This window comes from Terrapene carolina, unplaced genomic scaffold (genome assembly GCF_002925995.2).
Source record: "Terrapene carolina triunguis isolate 2854851 unplaced genomic scaffold, T_m_triunguis-2.0 Scaffold85, whole genome shotgun sequence".
NCBI lineage: Eukaryota > Metazoa > Chordata > Testudines > Emydidae > Terrapene > Terrapene triunguis.
The window spans coordinates 523,768-542,503 of NW_020664436.1; the positions used below are offsets into that span (position 1 = coordinate 523,768).

An 18,736-nucleotide genomic window follows, 5' to 3' on the forward strand; every position below is an offset into this window, starting at 1 on the left:
ACCTGAACCATTCTGAAAGTTTGAAAATATTTAGAGAAGGACCAAGCTGTCATCACTACATCCTTCTTCTTAGATGGAGTGGTCCCAACATGGCCTCTGCTCCCTCTCAGAATCCCTGTAACCTGCCACTCTCCTCTTTTTCACAGAAGGCAGCATACACTGGTCCCACTCTGTATGTCTATTCTGCAATATAAGCCCGGGGGTAGTGGGACTCAAGTCAGCTGACTCATGTCATCTACACTGTTTCTTAACCCTATGTTAAGACTTTTTCTTGTATCTGGGGCTCTAACGTCCACGCTGTACTGACCCAAGTCAGACAACCATATCCGAAAGCCCCTGGCACCCTCCCGAAATGTGGCAGCTCTAGCCATATGACTGATGCACTGTGAAAAAATGTAATTCCCTACCCTGTATATTTGAATGACCTGCCAACACCACCTGCTGAGCAGTCATTTTGCTCTGTGTGCTCCCACCTACCAGAGCCAGCAACATGGAGAACTTTTGAAGAATTTCTCTTGCCTGCGCTTTTGCTCTTGTGTCAGGAAACTGGCAGAGCATCCGTGGGAGCTGGTGGACAATTTGATGGTGGCTTCTGACCCACCGAAGGTATCCAATGGATTTCATGATGGAGGAGGAGGAGGAGGAATACCCTGGCATGGCAGACTCACACTGGCAGATGCTGCTCAGTGCAGTTGGCATAGCCGTTGTGTAGAACAGTGCATCTGGTGCAGGACCACAAGCACAGACTGGTGTGATCACATGGTCGTGCAGACCTGGGATGACCAGCAGTGGGTCCAGAACTTTTGCATGAAGAAAGCTACATTTCTGGAGCTTTGTGAGCAGCTTGCCCTGACCCTCCAGCATAAAGAGAGACACCTGAGGACACCCTTGCCAGCCCAGAAGCAGCTTGCTATAAATGTCTGGAAGCTGGCTACCCCAGACTGCTACAGGTCCGTTGCCAACCAGTTTGGGGTTGGAAAGTTGATTGTAGAGAAATTCGTGGCAGAGGTATCTGAGGCAGTCGGATGTGTAGTTTATCCCAAGGGTGTTGGGCATTAAAGATATTCCACAGGTAACTGCTGACTTTGAGAGAATGGGGTTTAACTGTGCCGGGGTCATTGATGGAACTCCTACCCATAGTTAGCTCTCCTCAAGGAGCACATGAGTACATAAACCACAAAGGGTGGTACTCCATTGTTATGGTGGACCACAGAGGCAGATTTATGAACATCAACGTAGACTTGAAAGTTCACAATGCCAGAGGTTTTTCGTCGCTCAGGATTCTACATTCCTGGACAGGCTGTGACATTATTCCCACCAGATGATTTGACAAACAGAGTTACAATCCCCACCATTATTCTCAGGGACCTCGCATGCCCCTTTTGCCTTGTCTTATGAAATCGTACCCTGATTTCAGAGGCACTGGGAAAAGGTTTAACTACATTCTCAGCAGATGTAGAATGGTGATTGAATGTGATTTTGGCAGATTAAAATACATGTTGGAGATGTCTACAGACCCATTTGGATGTCATCAATGCTGTCCATATTACTGTGGCTTGCTGTGCTTTTCACAAACTTTGTGAAGCCAGCAGTGAGCCATTTCCCCCTGGATGGACCATGGCAGCGACAGGACGATGAATTGGTACACTCAGCCAGCACATACAACTACCACTGCGGGAACTGGTTGCAACAGGGCAACAGAAGTCGGGGATGCTTTGTGTTCTCACATTATGGATTTGCATGGCCCAGTGGAAGAGGGGGAATAGTACCTGTATGAAAATGCTTATGGGGAGAATGGGACTAATTAAATTTTGGGGTGTGTGTGTGGGGGGGGAATTTAGTGCTTGAGAGGTGTGTGAACTTGAGTTTCATGCAATGTAATTATGAATGACATGATGAATAATGAGTTGGCGGGGGAGCAGTATGGGTTTATGTATAGAATTTATTGAAATGTGAATTGCTGTACCTGGGTAAATAGAGAAATAGTGTTTGCTTGCTACTGCAGAATTTCTCCTGCTCATGTTTTTAGCTTTATTATCTCAACTCATGATTGTAACAAGTGATGGGTGATAGCAATAACATTTCTTGATGACCTAAAAGGCTTTATTTGTAAACAGGTATTAAAACAGTACAACAGTCACCCAGTGCTGGATAGGCCAGCTGCCTTTACAACACCCAAAAACAAGTACCAGAAGAACATTTAAAAAAAAAATGCTGGGAGCAATGCAAATCCAGCCCAACCCCCCTACTGCTACATGTCCCATGTTCTCTTTCCCTTCTTTCCCCATTTTCCATGTACTTGGTGCTGGGAGAGGGGAGTGAAGGTATCCGCAGGAAAGAGATTCAAGAAGGAAGGCTGCATGGAGTTTAATTACCCTGTCCAGCCACTCATGGGGCCTGAAAGCATGGACCACCTGGACATGGAGTTCAAACTACTGCATGCCTGAGGGTATGCTACAGGGGGATCAGGCCATGCTTTTGGGGAGGCAGCAGGAGCTGGTGCTCTTGCAGCCATGATGGAGATGAGTTGCTGAAATAGGTCTCTCTATTGAGATCTGTCCTCCTACCTTAGCCATGGTTCCTGTTTCAGAAACTGGTTTACAAGCACCTGCTCCCTCTCTGAAACCCTGTCCTCCACCTAGGCGGCTAGCCTCAGCCTGCCCTCCTGCCTCTCCGCTTGGCCTCATTCCAGTAGTGTATCCCTCTGCTTCTGGTACAGGACCACTGTTGAGACCCCTCACAAACACCGACCATAACTTCGTCACAGAAACGCTTCCTTTTGGAATGATCCGGGAAGGTATATTGGGCCAGGGACTGAGTTCTTGATGAACAGCAGGCAGTAGAAATTGAGGGGCCTGAAATAGGACAAGAAACAAAAGGTTATTGTCTAAAGTAGCTTTATGGAGGAGCACAGAATTAATTCTTGTGGAATCTCAAGGACATAAAATGTTACATTTCAAAACTGCATCACCATATATTGTGATGAGGATGCTTCAGTCCACATATTCTCTCTGGACGCATCTGGTTAAGCGCAATTGCAAAAGTGCAGAGACAATGTGCTATGTTTAAAATTACAACCTCTTTTCAGTTTTATTAAAATTGCATAACTACTTGGCATACTAGGGGGCAGAATAGTGTCCTTGCTACAAAAGGCTTTTTCTATCATTTCTGGCCTTTCACATTTTGGAAGACATAACTGTTCTTGGGGTGCCCTTTTTTGGCAAAGGGAGATGTTATTCCAAGCTGCTGGTAGGGAAACCTGCAGTGTGTACAGCAGAAGCATTCAAACATGGTGCTGTGGGTGGAGTAGGCTAGTCAGCTATAGAGGAGGGCCTGGAAAATATGCCCTTCCCTACAGTGTGACTGACTATCTGGAGTTCCAGCTTCAGGAAAAGTTTGCAGCTATCAGCAACCATAATTGTGTCACATTCCATGAGGGAATTAGCAGGATGCTCTGTTAGCTTCCACATGGCTTAGTCTGTTATTACTGCATGCAAACACTCAGATCTTTATAGCTTTCCTCTTCTTCACACCTAGCACAGTTCTGGACAAAAACAAACACCCCACTCACACTTGGGAGAAGTGATTTTGTGACCCACAGACTGCATGCACTATCTCTAACTGAAATGGATTAGATTTGGAAATAGAAAACTGTTTCCCAAACGCACACACTGAGTTCAATGTTTCCAGGCTGCTCCACAGACTGTGGAGTGATTACAAAGCTGTCAATTTCAAGCTCTTACTACTGCAAGGAAAACATGAATGACCCTGGAAAACATGAATGATCCTAGCAAACATCTGTGACTCTGCAGTGAAAATACTCTTTAAAGCTGTTTTTTAAAGTTTCAAAGTCCCAGGTGCCATTTTGAACTCTGTGTGGTGGAGGGGAGGTGGGAGAAGGGGGTGCCAAGGTGGCATGATATAATCTGCCTTTAGCGGATACATGCTGGTAGCTGGGGCTTCTCATAATTTTTGCAGTGCTTTTTAGAGCAGAAATCTCTCCCGTTACTGTAATAATAAACTATATTGGAGTCAGAAAGTTACCAGGCTCTGGAGCAGCTTCTGTCTCCACTGGGTTTACTGCAGACTCACCAGCAGAGTGTTCTTCAGGATGGGATGGGGTCACACAGCTCTTCCAAGTAGGGACCTAGAATTTGCTTTTGATCCTTATCCACAACCTCCTCTGGGACTGGTTTCATAAACAGAGTCACTTCATATTCCTCACTGGAGCCTGCTGCTGGCTCCCATCAGTCTCCCGGCTGGATTCAGGGGCTAGCCCAGCACCATCCCAACTGAGCAGGTCATCATGAACCATGGTTGGGCACAGTGCCTAGCACCTGGTCAAACTCCTCATCAAATGGGCATGGTGTTGGTGAGTTGCCCAAGGTGCGGTTCTTGTCCCTGGTTGTCTGGTACTCACTTTTAAGCTTCTTAATATGCTCCCTGCACTGGTCACCAGTCTGGAAAAACTGCAAAGCTGCCAGCTTTTTAGCTACCTGCTGGTACGCATGATCATTCCTGGTGCTTTTGCTGAAGGCCACAGTTTTATTGGCCTTGCACCAGAGATTCACCAAAATATGGCTGTGTGCCCAAGACCATGAAGCAGCACGCTTTGCAAAAGGCTTGTTCAGTCCGGTCTCCATTGCAAACCCAGGAGGTTCTCCAGTGATAAGCTGCAGCTGTACGCCAAGGGACATGGGTGGTGCATGAATCCCCCATGCAGGGAGGCTAGCCCCTGGCCCTGCCCTCCTCCCCACCCTCGCAGCCAGAGGAGCCCCACCCCAGCTGCCCTGAGTCCCAGGCCATCCTGGCCGGGCTGTCCAGCCAGAGCACTGGGCAGCCCCAGCCCCAGGCCAGCTGGGTGGCCCACCCTAGCCCCAACCACCACCCGCTTCGGGGGAGAATCTTAGCAAAGATGGGAAGAGGAGCAGTCTGGGCTGGGGCCATGGGGGAAGAACGGGACGCAGGAGGGGGCCTCGGGGTGGCACATGGGCAGGGCCATGCCTAGCTGTTTGGGAAGACTTGGCATCCTCTGGCCTACGATACCCCCCGCCCATGCCAAAGGGGGTGGCTTCTGTTTTCAGTTGTCGATTGGAGATTGTTGGGATAGAGAGTGTGACGTTGCACTCTATATGATTTTATGAAATATGCTAATGAGTATTAATATAATGTAACTGGAATACGCTTCATGCAAAAGGTCTCGTGTAAGGTATTATAAAGCTTATAATCTACTGAGTGTGGTCATCCTATTTGTATAGATGTATCACTCTTGTATCTGAAACTAGAAATATAAAATATAACTCTGAGGCCTATTGTAATTATGCAAAGTGTGGGCCATTAATGGTGGTTTGGAATCTTGATGGCTCCCATTAACCAGAACAATTGTCTGTAGATGGCTCTGTTTTACTTGTAAGTCTTCCTGTATATGTATGTGCAGGCAAGTGGGTAATGAAGTCTTACAGTGACATGTGATCATGTCACCTGAACTGGAATCCATCTTTAACCTGGTGCTTTTCCATTGAGAAGAAGGGGATGGAAACCCAGAGGGACAAAGGATTCCCACCTTATGCAAAAGATATATACGGGGGTGGAACAGAACAAAGGGGAGCCATCATGAGAAATCCCCTAGCTCCCACCTGAGCTGGAACAAGGGCTGTACCAGGGGAAAGGATTATGCCCAGACTAGGAAGGCGTCCAGTCTGTAAAAGAAATGTATTGAAACATCTCTGAGGGTGAGATTTTATCTGTATTCAGTTTTATTACTGTATTAGGCTCAGACTGGCGTGTCTGGCTCAGCAAGACAGGGTGCTGGAGTCCCAAGCTGGCAGGGAAAGCCGGGACAGAAGTAGTCTTGGCACATCAGTTGGCAGTTCCCAAGGAGGTTTCTGTGATCCAACCCGTCACAGAGAGAACTAAGGAAGTCAGTCCATGAAATTGTGGGATATTTCTGGTGGACTCCTAGGACATGAGTCAAGGGGGGGCGTCTACACTGCAAAGCAATAGGGCTGGAACCCTGGGTCCTAGCTTGACTCGTGCTTGAACCCTGCAGGTCCTGAGACACTGGGACTAAGCCCTGAGTTAGCACAATTTCAGTGTAGAAACAAAAGGGGTTAGGTTTGTGCCCGAGTTTAAGCTCGAGCTTACGTTGCAGTGTAGACATACCCACTGAGGTTTGAAACTTTTGATGTTTGCCTGTCTCTAATACTATCAAACACAATAGGTTTCACCAACCCTCATAAAACTCCTGCTCTCCTTAATCAGGCAGAACTCTCACTGAAGTCAATGTGAGTTTTGCCTAGCTAAGAAGTTCAGAAACGTGCACTGTGTATGTGGATATTGCCTTTTCAATCCAGAAATTTTTTTTTCTCCTCTGTGCAGTGCACAGAGCCCTCACTAATCCGGGTAATGCTAATGAGAGCCTGCTGTGTGGTAACGTGTTTAGAGTGGCTCTATCCTGAAAGCTTTCCATGGAATTGCAATAAATGGGTTCCATTGCTTTTCTACATATACGAAGCATTAAACAATAGTAGTTGAGAATGCAGCACATCTAGAGTGCAGGACATTCAGCAATTCATAATGACATATTTGAGGAGGAGGAAAGAGATGTACTGTGATAGTAATAGCTTTTATTATACATCTCTATTTCTATTATACATCACAATGAGCTGAACTACAGCTTTTTCTAGCCTCCAGGCAGAGTTTGTTGCTTAGATGTCTCCCCCACTGCTTGGGCTTGTTTACAGCATCCCAGACAGGAAAATGCATTCAACCAGACACCACACTGAGTTGTTACAATAGGAATTCAGGGCACACCTGGTTCTGTCATTTTATTCAGATCCCAGCCTGAGGCTGAGATGATGAAATAATCAAGTTCTATAGATCGGTAAAACACAGTGAAGGTTCTGTCGTCTTAGCCTAGAGAGTGTAGGGAAGGCTGCACAAATTTGGAGACTTTAAAAGGCAAAAACTTAAATGTGCTTTTAAAGGTTTGGTTTATGGTAGATTAGATGGCTATGGGATAAGGAGATTTTTTCACTTCCACTGTAGGTCACAGGTTCAAAGCTAGCCCCAGCAGTCCCTCTTGAAAGCCATGGACATGTGATGACAGTTGGTGATTCTCAGTCCAGTTCCTACCTAAAAAATCAGATGTTCACATCGCAGACACAATCATCACAGCAGTGACTAACTGGCCTCCTGAAGAGAGACCAAGAACTGAATAGGTCATGGACTCTGAGCTACCCTTTTAACCTATCTAGGTCAGCAGTGAGGCACTTTGGGAGAGCAGAGAAGTTTAGGGCCTAATCCTGTGAGGAGCTGAGTGTCCTGTGATCCTGATGGAGTGAATGGGCATTGACAGTGCTCAGCATCTTGAATGATAGGCCTCTTGTACAGTTGTTGACAAGATGATACTTCTTGAATAAACAGAAAACTTTGGGAGTGGAGTGAGGAAATGGTCTTTTAAACTACTCCTGCAAATGAAGAAGTGAAGGAGGGAAGCATTTTATTAAATCTTGTGGAGCTCAGATACTGCAGGGCTGAGGGCCATACATGAAATAGGCCCCTTTAAATAAATACACATGAGAAGATAGGCAGTTTCGGTTTCATGGCTGTCACTTTTGTTTTTTAAATTGCCCTTCACAGCTCCCCAATCACTAGCAGGATTATGTGAGCTATATTGAAATCACATTTTCAAACAACATAATGGAGAATCCATCCTTCCTTCACTTTCTTGCCAAGATAAGTATTCAGGATCCTGTGTTTCTCTTGCAAGAGTTAATGGCACTGCCAGTGACCTTTACCAAATCACTTCCCTGTGACTCCTTGCTCCGCATTCAGTGTCTGTGGGTGTGTCTTCCCAGCACAATTAGCTGGAGTTGTAACTCGAGTATTACCCCTAATTCGTCTCCACATACAAAAATCTCAACGTGTAGTTTCAGACCTAACGGTCCCAGTGGGAGCGGTAAAGGAAGAACCCAAGACAGAGGTCCCAGATCTCAAAGCTTTGCAATGATAATGGATGATAAAATGAACTAATTGGCTACACAAAGTGGTGCTTTAAGATTGAGCTAGCTGGCCTATCCAGGGTCTGGACTGAAGTAACGTAGTGGAGATGCAACAGCTTGAGTTATAACAACTTGTCTGTCAGCAGCTAATTCAAGCACTCAACTAATCCAGTCATGCTGTGCAGCTAATCAAACCACCCTGTGTAACCCCAGTGTCGTTTTGAAGTGTAGTTGCTATTCACTCTTACTCCTGCTAAAAGGGGTTATTACTCTGCTTTACTTGCCTGTGTGTGTGTTATAACATCTTGAATACTCTGCAATTAGGCACCCATGGCTGGCCAGTGCCAACTCACTCAGACTCACAAGGCATGGGCTAAGGGACTGTCTGTCCTCACTGGGGTGCTTGTACCAATTGTACTATCAATGTGGGGCATTGTGGACAGCTCCTGAAAGCCAATAACAGGTGACTTAAGCAAGGCAGTGTCTACATTGACACTGCATTGACCTAAGAAGTGCAATGACTTGCCTGCGCCTGAGCCACTGGACTGCACTGACCTCAGTTAAGGGGGGGAGGGGGGACGCGGTGGTAAGAGTGCTTTACTGATGAGGATTTTCCCTGCCCAGGTGGAGTTGTGGGGGCCAGAAGTTAGGAAAATCATCTCTTGATTTGTAATCTTGAGTAAGTTAGTTCCTAGAAGCCGCAGAGACCAAGTAAATAGGAAACCCCCCAATGTCACATATGCAGGGATTTGCCCCTCTCTTTCAGCCAACAGTCACACCTTGAAGTGTTGTTACCTTTTTTCCCCCCCTCACTTTGTCATCCATGGCATGATGGGTAACAGCAAATGGCCATGTGAAGATGGGAAGAGTCAGTCTGCTCCAAAATAACTCTGGGAGAACATTCGTTGCTTTCCTTCTGCCTGTGCCCAGGAATCCACTCATCAGCTCTTCTGTGTTTTTTGGACTCTCCCTCTTCCAGAAAAGCTCCCCCCTGGCTTTTACTGTTCGTTTGAAGAAGGGGACTGCGGCTGGACCCAGGGCTCTCCCGCCTCTCTCACTTCTCCATGGCAGATCGGAAACCTGGAGTACAGCCACTTCCCTTCACTGGAAGGTATGAGGGAATACCAGTAGATACAGGGAATGAATGGCAGGTAACAAAGCGGGCCGGCAGACTGGCGGGCGGGTGCGGGGGGGATGCTAAAGGCAGAGGGGGAGGTTTTTTCAGTGCAGAACACAGGATTTGCACTTACCTTGTTTTCATAAGTCCTTTATATTCAGCTTTCAGTGAAACAAAACTTTCCACCTTAAACACTCTGAGGGCAGGTCTTCACTACGGGGGGGGGTCGATTTAAGATACGCAAATTCAGCTACGCTAATAACCTAGCTGAATTCGACGTATCGCGGCCGACTTACCCCGCTGTAAGGACGGCGGCAAAATTGACCTCCGCGGCTTCCCGTCGACGGCGCTTAGGCCTGGTCTACACTAACCCCCCAATTCGTCCTAAGGTACGCAACTTCAGCTACGTGAATAACGTAGCTGAAGTCGACGTACCTTAGTTCGAACTTACCGCAGTCCAGACGCGGCAGGCAGGCTCCCCCGTCGACTCCGCGTACTCCTCGCGCCGAGCAGGATTACCGGAGTCGACGGCGAGCACTTCTGGGTTCAATTTATTGCGTCCAGACAAGACGCGATAAATCGAACCCAGAAGTTCGATTGCCTGCCACCGAACCAGCGCGGTAAGTATAGACAAGCCCTTACTCCCACCTCCGCTGGTGGTGTAAGAGCGTCGATTCGGGGATTGATTGTCGTGTCCCGACGAGACGCGATAATTCGATCCCCGAGAGGTCGATTTCTACCCGCCGATTCAGGCGGGTAGTGTAGACCTAGCCTGAGCATGAGACCATTGGGGCTGTCATTGTCCTGTCTGTCTTGTCACTAGAGATTGGTGTCCCAGGCTTCTGTGCTTTACTTCAGATATGTCCTTGTTACTTTTTATCCTCTTCACATCCTCCTGCCTCTACCCTGCCAAGCCAGCCAGATCCTTCACCCTTCAACAATTCCTTATTTACTTTCTCTTAATCCTGTCTCTGCTTCCCTGCACTCCCCCCACAATTTCAACTTTGCTCTCATAAACCCACAGTATTCAGTGGTTTATATCCTGGGCATTGAACTATCACCAGGCTGAAATGTGGCATACAAAACTACCTGCCTCCATGAACATTTTCCCTCATACAATAGTATAAATCAAAGGAGACATTTATTGCTTATATGCACTGCCACTAAAGGAAAACAGTAATTATACAGAGTCACATCTGCCATACACACTATCCCAAAAACACTGTTCAGAATTAAATAAAACAGTACAGGATTTACAATGGCGCCATGGCGCCGGGCCCAGGCTCCAAAGGGGCCCCGGCCTGACCCGGCCCGCTCTGCTTGGGCTGCACTCCAAGGCCCTGCCAGCTCTTCTCCACCCCTGCCTCTGCCCCCTGCCCACCATTCTGCTCTCTCCTGTTGGATCATAGGCCAGTCATGGGCTCGTCTCTGCCCTCTGGCTGCAGCTGGGGCTGAGAGAGCTGGAGCCCCGTGCCGCCTGGCTGGGGCTGCTGGCCCCACCCCAGCTCCAAGCTGCCAGGGGCTGACCCCTCCTCACCAAGCTGTGGCCAGGGGCTGTCCCCTCTCTCCCCGACCCCTTCTCCCCTCCCCGAGCTCCCCGTGCTGCGGACAGGGGCTGCCCCCCCTCCCTGATCCCTTCTCCCCTCCCCGAGCTCCGTATGCCACTGCCAGGACTGGAGCTGACCCCTCCCTGCACCACTGCCAGGAGCTGGGGCTGACACCCTCCCCACATCACTACCAGGGGCTGGGCAGGGGCTGGGACTGGCCCCATAACCCCGCCCCCCAAGCTCCATTCTACCTGGGGCTGACTCCCCAAGCCCTGCTGCCTGACACCTTGCGTCGCCACCCCCCCGCCAACATGTTCCTCCATGCCCCACTAGGGGGGTACACCGGACTTTTTTGGTAAACTGGGCATTTGTTCGTTTGCTCTTGCCAAGTGATCAGTTGGCAAGAGCAAATGGGATAAATGCCCGTTTTTGTCAAAAAAAAGTCAGGATGGCTGGGACAGAGCTTAAAAAGGGAACTGTCCCAGCCAAAAGGGGATGTATAGTCATCCTATCTCCAGGCAAGTGGATCCTGAGGGAGTCCGGCCAGGGCGGGGGCAGACCCTGACCTGGCTAATTGTGCCACTCCCAAGATGCCAGAGTGATTCCCCGCCCTGGCACTGGACCGGCCCCGGCCATGCTGCCAGCTCAGCCTGGCAGACGCCATCACCTTCCAGCAGAGCCGGTGAGTGTGGCCAGGGGGCAGGGTGTGAGGGAGTGGGTCTCTGGAGGTGGGGGGGGGGGGGGCGGCTGGCCAGGGGGAGGTCTGTTGGGGGTGGGTGGGAGAGGTCTGTGTATTGGGATGCTGGGGGTCTGAGTGGGGTAGGGTGACCAGATAGCAAGTGTGAAAAATCAGGATAGGGAGTGGGGGGCAATAGGAGCCCATAAAAAAAAACCCCAAATATCAGGACTGTCCCTATAAAATCGGGACATCTGGTCACCCTAGAGTGGGGTGCTGTGTAGTTGTGGTGGTGGGCTGTGGAGATGTGCATTGGGCAGAAGTGGTGCGGCTGTTGGGGGGTGCTGGGCGGGGTGGTGTGCAGGCTGCTGTGCATTTGCGGTGGAGGGTCTGTGCGGGGGGGCTGCTGGGCATAGAGGCTCTGGGGGATGCTAGGCATAGGGAGTTGGGGGGAAGTGTGGTGCAACATGGGCCCACCCCCGAGGGGAAGGGGCATGCTGGCAGCACGGGGCTGGCTGGGCCAGTGTGCATCTGGCAACTGCCGGTTTGTATACAGTGCCCTTGCACCAGGCTGGGTGGAGCGGGACCGGCCCCACCATGCTATGCCCCAATGCCCCTGGCTGGCCCCTTGCTCTGGGGACCGACCTCCCCACGCCATGCTCCTTTGCCCCCATGGGGGCCCACAAATATGTTTGGGGCCGGGCCCACACCATGCAGGCAGGGTTCAGTGCAACCTAATCTCCCCTCTTTCGCAGGTACTGCATCCCCAAGGCAGGGGGAGCAAAGCTTATGTGGAAGTTTGCAACTGCTGTATTGTCAGCATTTTGGACCCACTGATCATTCCCACAGCCTCAGCCCTCTCTGGCTCTGTGCAGAGAGAGCAAAGAATTTCCCTTTGCATTTTCCTCTACTCACTATGCCCTCTGCAAGAAAATATCTGTGTTTCCAGTTCCTCCTGCAGTCCTTGTTATGATGAGTGACCTTTAGCCTAAAGGAACAGACAGAGCTCCAACTGCATTGCTATTAATCTGGTATTTTTCACCAGCACGAAGAGTCACTTAAAATTAAATTTTTTAACAAATGCATTTTGTTGTGGATCCAGCAAAGAAAATGAATCCTAAATTACGCATAAGCAGAAAAATAATGTGTGTGCAGAAGATAGCCAGATCACTTAAATATGTTTCCCGAATAGGGCCCTAGAGTATGTGAAGCTGTATTGACTGCATCCAAACTAAATTGAAAAATGCCTTTTGTCATATGTTATCCCCCTGAAACAGGGACCAGTTAACACAATCGGAACCAGACTAGGTAAGGTTCTTACAGGAATGTTCTGATGAGCCTTTTACAAACCTTGCATCCAGAGGTTGGTGGCAACAGCATGTCTGCTCTTCTCTTTTGTTTTTTATCTAGGCTCTGCCCTCTTGCTGAACACCAGTAAGGTCCCAATGGCAGAAACAACCATCGTGACCAGCGCTGTGTTTCCAGCTCCAATTAGGAATTCTCCCTGTGAGGCAAGTTCTAAAGTCTCTTCTTTCTCCCACAATGCTTTCCAAACTTGGTTTTCAAACACCACTACTGGCAGGTCATCCAAATCTCCCATTTGGAGGCTCAGATTGGCACACAGACATGCAAGTGCTCATTTTGTGCAGCTGTGTGCAGCGTTGAGTACCCAGGCGTGAGATCTGGATGCTCTCTTAAAGCACCCACAAACTGGACTCTATGAAAAATTAAGCTTGACTAGTTTACATTGTGGATGTAACCTAGTATAATGTATTTACATTAATGCATTGATCAGCCAGTGCTTTGTTAATACAGAGATGAAGGGCTATCTTGTGGCTTTAGTGACCAAAGTAAAAACGAGAAGGGGATAGAGAAGTGCACTGTGCCAACAGCACTACCCAAAGACATTCTGCCTTCAGAAATCAGAGGCAGCTGTAGTGATGCATATGCATTAGGAGTGTGTTCAGGACTGGCTCCTAATCTGTTCAGAAGGTGCAGCATGCACTTTCCTAATCACCATCCAGTATTCAGGCCACCGGGGCTTTATCATGCCCCACCCAAATCCCGCCACTCCTTGCTTAGGCCCTGTTCTTGTAAGTGCTGAAGTTAACAGAAGTTGAGGTTGCTCAGCACTTCAGAGCTGAGCCCTCACTCAGGTGAAAGTAGCATTGACTTTGGTGGGAAACTTCCCTGAGCCAGGAGTGACTGAGAACTGCAGGATTTGGTCACGCAGGAGTAACTAGCATTGCTGAGTGACTCGTGTGTAACCTCAAATTGTGATTTAGATAATGACACGTCCAAGGGCTGTGTGTCGATTGGACACATCACATGACCCGTGGTCTGCACCCATATAGTGCATGATAGCAGTAGTGGTATTTATTTATTGTTCTACACCTTTAACAGTAGTTGGTGATTTTGGGTGCCACGCACAGTGAGACACCACAAAAGGTTCTGATTTTCCGAGGGTTTGGCACTCTACTTTTGGAAAATCAGGCTCCTTTAAAGTATCTCAGGCTGGTCACCCAAAAATCTGGGACACCCAAAATCATTTGCCATGTTTGAAAATATAGATCATTCTGTATTTGTTAAGCACTGACAATGTACTAAGTACTGTGTAAGATGGTGTGCTCCAGTCCCTATCAGGAAGGAAGAAGACGGGATGTTCTGGGACATTTTAGAAGGGGTACTTTAGAGGAAGGGGTTTTCTTTGGTTTAATGTTTGATTTGGTTCACTTCTTGAAGGCATCTTACTTCATGCAGAGAAATGAATGCTACTTTGTTCCCTGCAAGTTCTCGCACTCTTGCTTTTGTAGGAGACTCCTTCTGCCTTTTCTTCCCCCATTCCAAAGGCATGCGCGGGATCTGAATATTTAAAGACCTCATTTTGTCATGAACCAGCAAGAGTGAATATTTTTCGTAACCTGCCTGCTGCAGGAAGCTGGGCGAATCATTTCCCAATATGTATAATTTTTTTTCTTGAGCCTACGATAGTGCAAATAATTAAACTTGCCGCTGAGAGGAAGCTACCATCTATTTTATCTGCTCACATGCTGTCCCACCTCCATTACTCCCCTGGAACTTACAAGGCATCCGGACACATGCAGCATTGCAGCTGTTGGTAATAAAGAGTGAAGGAGTTTGGCGAGGGGTTTTGTCTCTTGCCTTTTTAAATAGTGTAAAAGCCTCTGTTCTCAACACGTCCCTAGGAGCTTCAAATTCTATTTTACTGGAACAATCTTTCTACAATCAGAATAAGTTAGTGCCACTTCTCAGCCTAACATAAGGAGAGGAAGGAGACCTTCCCTCCTATTTATCTCATCAATAGGTACAAACGATTTTTCTCATAATGGAGTTATAGTCAGAAAAGTGGCTGTGAAAATAACATAATGCATTTCCTATTTATTCCCTCTCAGTCACTTCCCAGTGGGGCTGGCTCAAATTCAGGCATTAGAGATAATTGTTCTACCTGTCAGTGCTGATCGTTCAACCTGGCATGTCACAACCAGGCTGGGTTCTTTGGCAACCAGAATTTCACTGACAAATTTATTCATGATACATGAGGGACAATAGATCCCAGAAAACTCCCATGGAGTCTTGCTTGCTCCCACAGGCAGTGCAGCCCAGACTCTTGCTCACTTTCCCATTGCCAGTGCACCTCACATTCCAGAGTCCTGCTTGCTCTCCCTCTACTGTGCTCACTCTATGGGCATGGCTACACTTGCAGATGTAGAGCGCTTTGAGTTAAACCAGCCTTCACAGAGCACCATAGGGAAAGCGCTGCAGTCTGTCCACACTGACAGCTGCAAGCGCACTGGCGTAGCCACATTTGCGGCATTGGGAGCGGTGCATTATGGGCAGCTATCCCATAGAGCACCTCTTCCCATTCTGGCACTGTGGCTTGTGGGAAGGAGGTGGGGGGCATTCTGGGTCCTGTCCCAACGCCCTGTGATGCATCGCTTCACATCCCAGCAATCCCTCTGCATCCGTCCACATTGGTGCCATCTTTCAACGTTTTTTGTGCTGCGCGCTCTGTCTTCCCTTTTCGGTCTGCGGGAATGGAGCCCAAACTGCGGAAGAATATGCTGACGAGTCTCGCCAGCATGTCACGTTTGGCAGTCGAGTTACTCCTTAACATCCAAACTGACAGTGAGGACTCCGACGATGATATCGACTCGAGTAACGCATATGACATGAGATTGCTTGTGGCATTCACGGACATGCTCACCACCATGGAACGTCACTTTTGGGCTCGGGAAACAAGCACTGAATGGTGGGATCACAACGTCCTGCAAGTCTGGGATGACGAGCAGTGGCTGCAGAACTTTTGGATGAGAAAAGCCACTTTCATGGGACTGTGTGAGGAGCTCGCCCCCACCCTGTGGCGCAAGGACACGAGATTGAGAGCTGCCCTGCCAGTGGAGAAGTGGGTGGCTATTGCAAGCTGGAAGCTGGCAACTCCAAACAGCTACCAATCAGTCACTAACCAGTTTGGAGTGGGAAAGTCGACCGCTGGAATCGTGTTGATGCAAGTTTGCAGGGCCTTTAATCGCATCCTGCTCAGAAGAACCGTGACTCTGGGTAACATGCATGACATTGTGGCTGGCTTTGCACAAATAGGTTTCCCTAACTGTGGAGGGCGATAGATGGGACGCATATTCCAATTCTGACATGAGCCCACCTAGCCTCCGAGTACATTAATCGGAAGGGGTATTTTTCTATGGTTCTCCAGGCGCTTGTGGATCCAAAAGATGCGTGCGTCATGCACCTTTCCTGACCAGCCTGCGTTAATGTCTGTGAAACGCCCACAGTGATCCACAAGCGCCTGGAGAACCATAGAGAAATAACCCTTCCGATTAATGTACTCAGAGGCTAGGCGGGCTGGTGTCAGAACTAATATTTGTAAAATGCTTTGAAATCTTAGGTGAAAGACAACAAGTAGTATTGGTATAGAAGGGTACAGCTTGCTCAGGAAGGACAGGCAGGGAAAACAGGGAGGAGGTATTGCCTTACATATTAAAAATGTATACACTTGGACTGAGGTTGAGATGGAAATAGGAGACAGACTTGTTGAAAGTCTCTGGGTAAGGATAAAAGGGGTAAAAAACAAGGGTGATGTCATAGTAGGGGTCTACTACAGACACCTAACCAGGAAGAAGAGGTGGATAAGGGGATGAGGCTTTTTTAAAGCAACAAACAAAATCATCCAAAGCACAGGACTTGGTGGTAAATGGGGGACTTCAACTAACAAGACATCTGTTGGGAAAATAACACAACAGGGCACAGATTATTCAACAAGTTCTTGGAACGTATTGGAGACATTTTTTTATTTCAGAAGGTGGAGAAAGCTACTTGGGAGAGATTGTTCTAGATTTGATTTTGACAAACAGGGAGGAACTGGTTTTGAAATTTTGAAAGTAGAAGGCAGCTTGGGTGAAAGTGATCATGTAATGGTAGAGTTCATGATTTTAAAGAATGGTAGGAGGGAGAACAGCAAAATAAAGACAATGGATTTCAAGAAGGCAGACTTTAGCAAACTCAGGGAGTTGGTAGGTAAGACCCCATGGGAAACAAGTCTAAGGGGAAAAACAATTGAATACAGTTGGCAGTTTTTCAGAGAGACATTATTAAGGGCACAAGAGCAAACTATCCCACTGTGTGGGAAAGATAGGAAGTATGGCAAGAGACCACCTTGGCTTAACCAGGAGATCTTCAATGATCTGAAACTCAAAAAAGAGTTAAATGTCTTCAAGTCACCAGGGCCTGATGAAATGCATCCTAAAATACTCAAGGAGCTGACTGAGGAGATAGCTGAGCCATTAGCGATTATCTTTGAAAAGTCATGGAAGAGTGGGGAGATTCCAGAAGACTTGAAAAGGGCAAATATAGTGCCCATCTATAAAAAAGGAAATAAGGACAACCCGGGGAATTACAGACCAGTCAGCTTAACTTCCGTACCCGGAAAGATAATGGAACAAATAATAATGCAATCAATTTGCAAACATCTAGAAGATAATAAGGTGATAAGTAACAGTCAGCATGGATTTGTCAAGAACAAATTGTGTCAGACCAACCTGATAGCTTTCTTTGACAGGGTAACAAGCCTTGCGGATGTGGGGGGAAGTGCTAGATGTGGTACATCTTGACTTTAGTAAAGCTTTTGATACTGTCTCACATGACCTTCTCATAAACAAACTAGGGAAATGAAACCTAGATGGAGCTACTATAAGGTGGGTGCATAACTGACTGGAAAACAGTTTCCAGAGAGTAGATATCAGTGTTTCACAGTCATGCTGGAAGGGCATATCGAGTAGGGTCCCACAGGGATCAGTTCTAGGTCCAGTTCTGTTCAATATCTTCATCAATGATTTAGCTAATGGCATAGAGAGTACACTTATAAAGTTTGCAGATGGCACCAAGCTGGGAGGGATTGCAAGTGCCTTGGAGGATAGGATTATACTTCAAAATGATCTGGACAAACTGGAGAAATGGACTGAACTAAATAGGATGAAATTCAATATGGACAAATGCAAAATATTCCACTTAGGAAGAAACAATCTGTTGTACACATAGAAAATGGGAAATGACTGCCAAGGAGGGAGTACTGTGGAAAGGGATCTGGGGGTCATAGTGGACCACAAGCTAAATATGGGTCAACAATGTAACACTGTTGCAACAAAAACAAACATCATTCTGGGTTGTATTAACAGGAGTATTGTAAGCAAGACACAAGAAGTAATTCTTCCGCTCTACTCCGTGCTGATTAGGCCTCAACTGGAGTATTGTGTCCAGTTCTGGGCGCCACATTTCAGGGAAGATGTGGACAAATTGGAGAAAGTCCAGAGAAGAGCAACAAAAATGAATAAAGGTCTAGAAAACATGACCTATGAGGGAAGATTGAAAAAATTGGGTTTGTTTAGTCTGGAAAAGAGAAGACTGAGAGGGGACGTAACAGTTTTCAAGTACATAAAAAGTTGTTACAAGGAGGGAGAAAAATGTTGTTCTTAACCTCTGAGGATAGGACAAGCAGCAATGGGCTTAAATTGCAGCAAGGGAGGTTTAGGCGCGGACATGTTAGCCTGACTGGGACAAGGACCACAGTGGCTCTCCCAAGAAACCTGTGTGTGGGGATGTAAAGTTCCATGAGAGGGTAAGGGTCACGATGGGACACTTGCAAGGTAATAAATCATGGCCTTATGTAAGGCCGCCTGGTGGTTATATAAGATGAGGCCTTATGTAAGGCCCCCTAGTGGTTATATAAGATGAGGCCTTATGTAAGGCCCCCTGGTGGTTATATAAGACATGGCCTTATGTAAGGAACATCTGAACCAATCGGTGTGGGGCTATATATGTGATGAACACATGATTCTCCTTCTTGTCCAATCGGTAGATGTGT

At 47.6% G+C, this 18,736-nt stretch overlaps 1 protein-coding gene across 1 annotated transcript in view; it reads left to right on the plus strand.

Annotated features, from left to right (window-relative positions):
• The window catches only part of ALK (ALK receptor tyrosine kinase), a 561,137-nt gene that overhangs the window by 412,312 nt on the left and 130,089 nt on the right, over positions 1 to 18,736 (plus strand). The window contains exons 7-8 of the mRNA XM_026649582.2: positions 8,983 to 9,114; positions 12,754 to 12,854. Of these exons, the coding sequence (XP_026505367.1) occupies positions 8,983 to 9,114; positions 12,754 to 12,854 (233 nt within the window). The remainder of the gene's footprint in view (positions 1 to 8,982; positions 9,115 to 12,753; positions 12,855 to 18,736) is intronic.